Source organism: Sinocyclocheilus grahami, unplaced genomic scaffold (assembly GCF_001515645.1).
Source record: "Sinocyclocheilus grahami isolate Dianchi unplaced genomic scaffold, SAMN03320097.WGS_v1.1 scaffold276.1, whole genome shotgun sequence".
NCBI lineage: Eukaryota > Metazoa > Chordata > Actinopteri > Cypriniformes > Cyprinidae > Sinocyclocheilus > Sinocyclocheilus grahami.
The window spans coordinates 70,946-82,284 of NW_015505455.1; the positions used below are offsets into that span (position 1 = coordinate 70,946).

General features: G+C 37.9%; 1 protein-coding gene across 3 annotated transcripts in view; it reads left to right on the forward strand.

Moving 5' to 3' along the window:
• The window catches only part of LOC107599984 (calphotin-like), a 14,160-nt gene extending 12,733 nt beyond the window's left edge, over positions 1 to 1,427 (forward strand). For 2 of the 3 annotated variants that reach the window (XM_016291737.1, XM_016291739.1), the window contains 3 exons: positions 831 to 875; positions 971 to 1,061; positions 1,218 to 1,427. In XM_016291737.1, the coding sequence (XP_016147223.1) occupies positions 831 to 875; positions 971 to 1,051 (126 nt within the window). In that variant the 3' untranslated portion in view covers positions 1,052 to 1,061; positions 1,218 to 1,427. The remainder of the gene's footprint in view (positions 1 to 830; positions 876 to 970; positions 1,062 to 1,217) is intronic. The other variant, XM_016291738.1, reaches the window with a different exon arrangement.
• Positions 1,428 to 11,339: the final 9,912 nt, after the last annotated feature.

Sequence of the window (11,339 nt, forward strand, 5' to 3'; positions counted from 1 at the left end):
ACATTCTCCCAATTCTCTTCTGGATCATCCAAATGCTCTCTAGCAAACTTCAGACGGGCCTGGACATGTACTGGCTTAAGCAGGGGGACACGTCTGTCACTGCAGGATTTGAGTCCCTGGCGGCGCAGTGTGTTACTGATGGTAGCCTTTGTTACTTTGGTCCCAGCTCTCTGCAGGTCATTCACTAGGTCCCTCCGTGTGGTTCTGGGATTTTTGCTCACAGTTCTTGTGATCATTTTGACCCCACGGGGTGAGATCTTGCGTGGAGCCCCATATCGAGGGAGATTATCAGTGGTCTTGTGTGTCTTCCATTTTCTAATAATTGCTCCCACAGTTGATTTCTTCACACCAAGCTGCTTACCTATTGCAGATTCAGTCTTCCCAGCCTGGTGCAGGTCTACAATTTTGTTTCTGGTGTCCTTTGATAGCTCTTTGGTCTTGGCCATGGTGGGGTTTGGAGTGTGACTGTTTGAGGTTGTGGACAGGTGTCTTTTATACTGATAATGAGTTCAAACAGATGCCATTAATACAGGTAATGAGTGGAGGACAGAGGAGCCTCTTAAATAAGAAGTTACAGGTCTGTGAGAGCCAGAACTCTTGCTTGTTTGTAGGTGACCAAATACTTATTTTACCGAGGAATTTACCAATTAATTCTTTAAAAATCCTACAATGTGATTTTCTGGATTTTTTTTTCTCATTTTGTCTCTCATAGTTGAGGTATACCTATGATGAAAATTACAGGCCTCTCTCATCTTTTTAAGTGGGAGAACTTGCACAATTGGTGGCTGACTAGATACTTTTTTGCCCCACTGTATTTATATACATTTCAGGCTCAAGATGAATTAATGCCGCAAATAGAAACTGAAACTATAAAGGTATTTTTCCCTCAGTATTTTATTTATTTTTATCTTTTCGATGTATGAAATAAAAATATTTTTGTTTTATTTAATGCTGTTTCTCATTTTTATAGGACTTGGCAGTGGCTGGTGGCCTAACTGTGGATGCCATAAATGGATGTCTGGGAGCTACCGAAGTTGCAATTGAAGGTTAAAGTGGCTATGGTAAGAATGTGGAGCTTTTAAAGAGATAGTTCACCTAAAAATTTAAATTCTGTCATCATTTACTTACCCTCAGGTTGTTCCAAACCTGTATGAATTGCTTCTTTCTGCTGAACACAAAAGAAGAACATTAAAATACCTGTTTTCTGTGTTTTACAGTTTCATATGATATAAAGAGATGGCTGAAATATGAAACATTGCAAAGTGCCTTATGTGCTGATTCTCACCTAAACAATGACAAGGATGTGTGCTTGTTCTTCGCTAGTGGAGTTTTTCTGAATTTACCTCAGTTTCCATATGCATGTATGGTAGATTTGATGCCGTTTAACATTGCATATGTAGTAAAGTAAAATGGAGGGATGTTGCAAATGTATATGTTTTTACTTGGACCATTTTGTAATGTGGAATGAATACTTGTTGTACTTGATAAAATTATTTGGAGTGGAGTGCTTTGGAGCACAATTTCATACTATACCATCACCACATCTTCTGTTCCCCCCTCAACCATCCACATGGGCCTTTTTCTAAATGATAAATAAAGGGAGTTTGAGGATAATTTGTCTTTAGGAATTAGTCTTTCCTATGCATTTAGCTTGGATGAAAATAGTATAGACTAAACAACTTTATGTCCTAAGATTGACAGATTAAACACTGTATGTCACCTATTGAATTTGTATGGGATGTGAAATCTTGACTTGTAAAATGGAGCCAAATAAGTTATTAGGATAGATGACAGCAAATGACCCTTGAGTTTATAGAGATGCACTTTAGTTTAGTTTATCTATCAGGGGCAATACTTTTTAATTTTAAAGACACATTCATTAAGGTAAATAAATAGAAACATTGGCCAATTTACACAGGGAATATCTTGCCCCCGTCAACATGCCCCAACTGCTTTCTGAATTGACTATCAATTGTTCTATATGTTGTACAATTAGTGCTGTCAAAATTAGCGCGTTAACACATGCGATTCTTTTTTTCAGTTTAATGCGTTAAAAATATTTAACGCAATTAACGTAGGGGCGGAGCTAAGGTTGGCCACCCCACTCACAACTGCTGCTTCTGTCTCTCTTTCTTCTTGACAAGAATTGTGTTTATTTAGACGTAGATTGTCTTTACAATCTACCAAACGGGAGACTTTCAGACCCGCACTCCAACTTCGCCTCAGCGCCAGGCGCTAGTCAGACGAGCGCGGAAAAGATACAGGTGACCAAACGAGAGAGCTTCAGTAGAACAACAGTGAACCGCAGTCAGATGAGATGTTGTCAGGCCATATGTCAGTCAAAAAATGTGCCTGTCCTGTCAGCCGTTATACTGTGCTCGTACTCGTAACACATGCTCTTCAATTGCACGCACAAATGCGGCGGTGCACGCTGTAATCCGATCTCATGAAAGTGCGTATAAATAGTACGCCAAATAAAAACGAAAACTCATGGCATTGATATGCAAAAATGGGTTTTGGCGTGTATATGCTACGTGATGGATAGGATTAGGGTTGTGGGGTAGATGCCTATGTTAGGCGAAAACTGCATATTACGCCAAACACGTGCGTAGCATATACACGCCAAAGTCCATTTTTGCGTATCAATACCACGAGTTTTCATTTTTGAGACCGGGCTCCTTGCTGTAGGCTATACAATTTCATATTAAAGCGCAAATGAAACTACGAGCATGCAATGTCGTAGTTATGTCGTCAGTTAAGTCATGAAGTTACCAAAAAGGTGATTAAAGCTGCCTCAAAACTGTGTATGCATGAAGGCCTATTTGTTATGAGTCACATTTAAGAACATGTCTCTGAAATGCAGTGGGTTTTCCAAACTGTCCTGGAGCGGCCCAGCACTGTCGCCATCATCTAACACACCCGATTCAATTCGTCAGCTCATTAATACTTTAAGACCTGAAGTGGGTCAGAAAAGATTAAGAGCTGTGAGATCCGCATTATGTTCTGCAGCGTCAGCTCTTAAAGCAGCCAAAATAACCTAATAACCCAGCTGCTGTGATGTCTGTTCATCAAAAAACAAAAGAAAAAAAAGTAATCAATAACTTTTGTAGCTTTAAGGATTCATCTATATTTCATTTAGAATTTAGTGTTTGATAACTTTATTCAATTTCTACATATTTCCTACTTTCTGAAGGGCACAGGTAAATATGAGATTTATTATGGTTTATGTGAAGATTGTTTTAAGTTCACTTAAATTAGAAGGGTTTTTAAGTATAATAAATGTTAAAATTGATAGCTCTCAATTAGTGCGCTGGTGGCAGTATTTTAACTTTTAAAACATTTTCATTTTTTAAAACATTAAAAACATCTGAAACATTTATTTTTCCTTCTGATTGCCATCAAACCCTAACAAAGTAACAAACAGACGAGACGCTTGTCTTGTCTTGAACTGAGTGCTCAATTTCCTCTTACAGTACAGTACAGAACAGAGGCTTCACCTGACAAAAAAATGTCAGTGCAATTGTGTGCGACTGCAATGTCAGTCAGATCTCCCCTTAATAAATAAAATATCACAAGCTGAGACCAAATCAAAGTAAGACCAGTTTTAAGCCATTTTCATCCAGATACTTTTAATACTCATTAAGTTTAGTCAAACAACCTATCAATTACAATATAAAGAATAGTGGAGGAATGTGGCTCCGTTAAAGATGTGTTCTTATAATTGCTTCACCAATCAACAAGGTAAGTTTCATCCCATTGTGTGATAAGATAAACATATTACAGATATTTCCCATGTGTTTATATGGATAATGCATTTTTCCATATGTTTATGGAAAATATTTTACTGTGATAACAGCATTGTGTAAGCATTGTTTTACAGTATATAATGGTGTTGGGGTACAATTAGATATAGCTTAAATAGCTTAATATGTGTATCCACAGGCATCAATGTCTTAATTGTTTACTTCAGAAGAATCAATTTACATTGTTTCATTTAGTCAGAGCAAATAATTTAATAAATTATACATTTTTGCTCAAATGTCATAGCAGGTCAGAATTTGTGTTGTTAAGTTATTTTGAAGGCAGTGAATTGATTTTAATATTGCCCAATCATTAAATGATTATTTAATGATTAATCTCTAGAGCAACATATTTCATTTCACATGATAAAAACAGGAACAATTTTGAGCTCAATATGTGCTATAAAAATAACATTTTAAAAAACAGAGAGATAAAAAAAAGAGACATTATGCATTGAGATTTGATTAATCAGAAATTGAGGTGGGAAAAGCTTTCAACTAGATTTGTTTTTCTTTTTGATGAAAGCATTAAAGAAACTAAAATGAAAGTTTTAAGACCATTTTTACTAGTGTGGATTGTCATCGTAAATAAACTAGTAATCCAGAATTTTAAAGAAATGTGATTTTTAGCTTTTACTTTAGCTATAATATTCAATTTAACAGCATCTTTGGCATGGTGTTGTTTACCAAAGAAAATTATTTCAACATCACCACAGGTTCTGTGTAAAGAAAATGAATGAATGCCTTTTATTGAGATTTGTTTTCTCGATTAATGGCAGCAAATTGGAAATTATTCAAATACTTGATCAGCATCAAAATAAATGCTTCAAGGCAAATGGTACAGGATCGCCTGAGGACACTTCTAAGGATACTCATTTCCATATAGCGTCAGCCAAAATGTCATATAACCAATGTGAATCTCAATACCAGTAAGGCTCTTTAGTAAAATTATTCCTCATCAGTCATAGTGCTAGTAGTAGATAACTAATAGAATAATACACATACATGTGTAATTCATTAGTAATTAAATAGTGCTTTGTGCCCAATGAAAAATTGAGCTGTAATTAATGTTTATCATGAGTTAATTTGAGTTAATTCATTGATTAGTTAATACATTTGTTAAATGCATAGTAGCCTACACATCCAGTTACTCTAAAAATTACATATACCAGGAGAAACACACAGACATTAACTGTGTGCTATCAGGAAGTGTTACAAAATACTGGATATTAAAATGCTGGTCTATTTTTGATAGCTCAACCTCTAAAACTGTTCAAATACACAACTGACATAAAAATTAATGCACCAAGAGGAGCCGTGATAGAGCAATTGAGGGACCTGATACGCCAACAGTAATACCCTGTGTGCATCAAGAAAAGCTTGAAAATATCTAATGTGAACATCACTACAGGTATCAAAAGTATAAGAGGCGTAATGCCATTCTGAAATCATTTCTATGTGGATTCTCTAATATGTTTACAATTTGTTGAATTTTATGTGTGTGTCTCAAATTCAAACAAAAGCCACTGCAAATGTGAGAATTGGTCCTCTGAACAATGCTCTAAACATGGCGTTTGTGGCCCCAGTCAAAATGCAGATGCATCACTTCTCTTCCAACTGATGGACCATTCTGCCGGCGACCACCTGGTAATGAAGTCTCTCTTTATTTCAAATCCAAGCTGACAATTGCATGAAAATATAAGTAAAATGGAGTTTTTTACCTGTTCATTATTTTCGTCTTTGCACAATCTTTGCAGCTCCTCTGAATTTGTTCAAATACAACATTGACATAAAATTCAATGCTTCAAGAGACGCTGTGACAGAGCGCTTGAGGGCTTGAAGTCGCTCTTTATTTCAAATCCAAACAGACAATTGGTATGATCATCAAGTCTGATGCGGTTTTTGACTCATAGATTATTTTCGCCTTTGCCCAATTTTTGCAGTCTTATTATAAATAGTATGACAGTAAAGCCAATGTAATCAGATTAATTGATATCTTTGCTGATTGTAGGCTGTCCCGTGCCTTCAACCACAATCCCAACAACAATAAGTCTATCTACACCATCAGTGCCAACAGCAACAAGTACCAATTTTTGCAGCAATATTAGCAACAGATGTGACAATGATCAATATGTTAAATTGGTTATGAGAAGCATGTTTTTATTATTTTAGATTGTTTCAGGTAAAATCATAATCTTAGAATGTTTTTTCCATCAAAAACAGTTATAATTTAGATATAAATGGTTATTTTCTACCCTCAATTTAAACCTGTGATTTGAACGCTCAATTGGAAGGGGCGGGTCTGCTGTGAGATGTCAATGTGAACGTGCACTGCTATGATTGGCTAACATCTTTGCATATGAAATGAGCATTACATGTGGAACTCTCTGGAATTTTTTTTTTACTGTGGTTTTACTACAACAGATGTCAAGAGTAATCATGAAAGTGCTGATTTTAGCATTATATTTAGAACTACTCCTGTTGCATCCTCTTCTGTATATAAAATAATGACTATATATAACAGATGGTTTTCACTCTACTAACAGTAATGCTGTGAAGTTGTCCGTTTAGTCACTGGCTTGATTCACGAATGCATAAACAGCAGTAAACCATTTTGCGACAAAGAACGTCTGTACGTGAGCCCTTACATGTTACACCGATCACAGGTCATGATGGTCTTGAAATGCAGTTGCAGATCTTTACTCGATGTTGGTTTGCTAAGATGTTTGCAAAGTTTTTTACACCAAAAAAGGTATTTCTTTACTTAACAGCAGTATCGCTCTTGTGATTGATGAACAGACATGAGTTGTTCAGAACACACCTCCGTGATTGCATACGATGATGACGCATGTTAAGGGGCGTGTCAGGAACAATCAATCATAATATCATGATTCTCCTGATTTCAAATCCAGGATTTACGTAAGGATAGAGAAGAGTAATTCATATTTTAAACTGAGGAGTTAGTTTTGAGTTTTGAAACTTGCAGTATGTTTTATTGTAAAGTAACCTCCTATGCATAAATATCAAGAACATTTTGATTTGATTTCATGATTCCTTTAATTTGTACATTTTACTTATTTTTATTGTAAAAAATTTTAAGCATGTGGAGTATTTACTAAAATGTATCATTTCAGGAGTCTTTTAACAGGGTACCCACAATGCTTATATTATTGTAAGCATTGTGGGTTATTTACAACAAGTAAGATGGCGCCGCACACGGCCGCCTCAGTGCTTGGCTCTCCACTGTTTGTACTGTTTTTGTTCGTTTTTCCTGTTTTTTTTTTTCTCAAACACGATCAGTTTTACCAGGGATGAACTGCTGAACATTCGGCAGAACACACCACAAAATCTTCTACCGGATTTCGATTATTCAGACATTTTGCTGACCGTTGTAGTTGGCGGAGCAGCGGCTCTGATCAAGCGCTTCAGGACGCGCAGACGAGGGAAGAGAGCCGGCGTGCTTGTGAAGCTCAGGCAGCGCCGATTTCGAACGCTGTTGCCTAGCATCCATCTGGCGAATCTCCGCTCTCTACCCAACAAAACAGACAAACTTCTTCTGCTCTCCAGGACAAACAAGGATTTGTCAAACTCAAGGTTTTCACGGAAACCTGGCTGAATGACGCCATTCCGGACAGCGCGCTACATCTGCCTGGCTTTCAGCTGTTTAGAGCAGACTGCGACGCAGAATCAATGGGGAAATCGCGCGGCGGTGGGACATTTTTTAACATCAATGAAACGTGGTGTAGAGATGTTACAGCGTTAAAGAAGATGTGTTGTCCCGATCTAGAAGCGCTCTTCATTAACTGCAAGCCGTTCTATTCGCCACGGGAGTTTTGCTCGTTCATTCAAGTGAGTGTTTACATTCCTCACCGCAAGCACACATGAGCTCAGCTTTACAGAAACTCAGATCACAGACACAGAACAACAACACCCAGACTCTGTTATAATCATTCTTGGGGACTTTAATAAAGCAAATCTTTCCCGTGAACTGCCAAAATACAGACAGCATGTTACATGTCCCACCAGAGACAGTAATATATTGGATCCCTGTTACACCACAATAAAGGATGCATATCGCTCCGTCCCACGGGCAGCTTTGGGGCTCTCTGATCACTGTTTAGTTCATCTAATACCGACCTACAGGCAGAAACTGAAATCAGCTAAACCTGTATTAAGGACTGTAAAAAGATGGACTAATGAAGCAGAGAAGGATTTACAAACTTGTTTTGACCTCACTGATTGGACAACAGTAATACCCTGTGTGCATCAAGAAAAGCTTGAAAATATCTAATGTGAACATCCCTACAGGTATCAAAAGTATAAGAGGCGTAATGCCATTCTGAAATCATTTCTATGTGGATTCTCTAATATGTTTACAATTTGTTGAATTTTATGTGTGTGTCTCAAATTCAAACAAAAGCCACTGCAAATGTGAGAATTGGTCCTCTGAACAATGCTCTAAACATGGCGTTTGTGGCCCCAGTCAAAATGCAGATGCATCACTTCTCTTCCAACTGATGGACCATTCTGCCGGCGACCACCTGGTAATGAAGTCTCTCTTTATTTCAAATCCAAGCTGACAATTGCATGAAAATATAAGTAAAATGGAGTTTTTTACCTGTTCATTATTTTCGTCTTTGCACAATCTTTGCAGCTCCTCTGAATTTGTTCAAATACAACATTGACATAAAATTCAATGCTTCAAGAGACGCTGTGACAGAGCGCTTGAGGGCTTGAAGTCGCTCTTTATTTCAAATCCAAACAGACAATTGGTATGATCATCAAGTCTGATGCGGTTTTTGACTCATAGATTATTTTCGCCTTTGCCCAATTTTTGCAGTCTTATTATAAATAGTATGACAGTAAAGCCAATGTAATCAGATTAATTGATATCTTTGCTGATTGTAGGCTGTCCCGTGCCTTCAACCACAATCCCAACAACAATAAGTCTATCTACACCATCAGTGCCAACAGCAACAAGTACCAATTTTTGCAGCAATATTAGCAACAGATGTGACAATGATCAATATGTTAAATTGGTTATGAGAAGCATGTTTTTATTATTTTAGATTGTTTCAGGTAAAATCATAATCTTAGAATGTTTTTTCCATCAAAAACAGTTATAATTTAGATATAAATGGTTATTTTCTACCCTCAATTTAAACCTGTGATTTGAACGCTCAATTGGAAGGGGCGGGTCTGCTGTGAGATGTCAATGTGAACGTGCACTGCTATGATTGGCTAACATCTTTGCATATGAAATGAGCATTACATGTGGAACTCTCTGGAATTTTTTTTTTACTGTGGTTTTACTACAACAGATGTCAAGAGTAATCATGAAAGTGCTGATTTTAGCATTATATTTAGAACTACTCCTGTTGCATCCTCTTCTGTATATAAAATAATGACTATATATAACAGATGGTTTTCACTCTACTAACAGTAATGCTGTGAAGTTGTCCGTTTAGTCACTGGCTTGATTCACGAATGCATAAACAGCAGTAAACCATTTTGCGACAAAGAACGTCTGTACGTGAGCCCTTACATGTTACACCGATCACAGGTCATGATGGTCTTGAAATGCAGTTGCAGATCTTTACTCGATGTTGGTTTGCTAAGATGTTTGCAAAGTTTTTTACACCAAAAAAGGTATTTCTTTACTTAACAGCAGTATCGCTCTTGTGATTGATGAACAGACATGAGTTGTTCAGAACACACCTCCGTGATTGCATACGATGATGACGCATGTTAAGGGGCGTGTCAGGAACAATCAATCATAATATCATGATTCTCCTGATTTCAAATCCAGGATTTACGTAAGGATAGAGAAGAGTAATTCATATTTTAAACTGAGGAGTTAGTTTTGAGTTTTGAAACTTGCAGTATGTTTTATTGTAAAGTAACCTCCTATGCATAAATATCAAGAACATTTTGATTTGATTTCATGATTCCTTTAATTTGTACATTTTACTTATTTTTATTGTAAAAAATTTTAAGCATGTGGAGTATTTACTAAAATGTATCATTTCAGGAGTCTTTTAACAGGGTACCCACAATGCTTATATTATTGTAAGCATTGTGGGTTATTTACAACAAGTAAGATGGCGCCGCACACGGCCGCCTCAGTGCTTGGCTCTCCACTGTTTGTACTGTTTTTGTTCGTTTTTCCTGTTTTTTTTTTTCTCAAACACGATCAGTTTTACCAGGGATGAACTGCTGAACATTCGGCAGAACACACCACAAAATCTTCTACCGGATTTCGATTATTCAGACATTTTGCTGACCGTTGTAGTTGGCGGAGCAGCGGCTCTGATCAAGCGCTTCAGGACGCGCAGACGAGGGAAGAGAGCCGGCGTGCTTGTGAAGCTCAGGCAGCGCCGATTTCGAACGCTGTTGCCTAGCATCCATCTGGCGAATCTCCGCTCTCTACCCAACAAAACAGACAAACTTCTTCTGCTCTCCAGGACAAACAAGGATTTGTCAAACTCAAGGTTTTCACGGAAACCTGGCTGAATGACGCCATTCCGGACAGCGCGCTACATCTGCCTGGCTTTCAGCTGTTTAGAGCAGACTGCGACGCAGAATCAATGGGGAAATCGCGCGGCGGTGGGACATTTTTTAACATCAATGAAACGTGGTGTAGAGATGTTACAGCGTTAAAGAAGATGTGTTGTCCCGATCTAGAAGCGCTCTTCATTAACTGCAAGCCGTTCTATTCGCCACGGGAGTTTTGCTCGTTCATTCAAGTGAGTGTTTACATTCCTCACCGCAAGCACACATGAGCTCAGCTTTACAGAAACTCAGATCACAGACACAGAACAACAACACCCAGACTCTGTTATAATCATTCTTGGGGACTTTAATAAAGCAAATCTTTCCCGTGAACTGCCAAAATACAGACAGCATGTTACATGTCCCACCAGAGACAGTAATATATTGGATCCCTGTTACACCACAATAAAGGATGCATATCGCTCCGTCCCACGGGCAGCTTTGGGGCTCTCTGATCACTGTTTAGTTCATCTAATACCGACCTACAGGCAGAAACTGAAATCAGCTAAACCTGTATTAAGGACTGTAAAAAGATGGACTAATGAAGCAGAGAAGGATTTACAAACTTGTTTTGACCTCACTGATTGGAGTGTTTTTGAAGCTGCTGCCACCGATCTGGATGAGCTCACAGAGACTGTAACATCTTATATCAGTTTCTGTGAAGACATGTGCATTCCTACCAGGACTCATTTAATCTGCAACAATGACAAACCATGATTCCATGCTCGCAAGAATGGGGACAGATTCTTGTATAAACAGGCCCAATACACACTGGAAAAGGAGATCAGAGTGGCAAAGAGGAATTATACTGGAAAGCTAAAGAACCAATTTTTTCCAGTGATCCTGCTTCAGTGTGGAAAGGTCTGAAAGACATCACCAATTACAAGACACCATCCCCCAGCACTGTGGAGAATCAACAACTGGCAGATGATCTGAACGAGTTTTATTGCAGGTTTGAAAAAACACCATTCACACCTCCTGCAACCC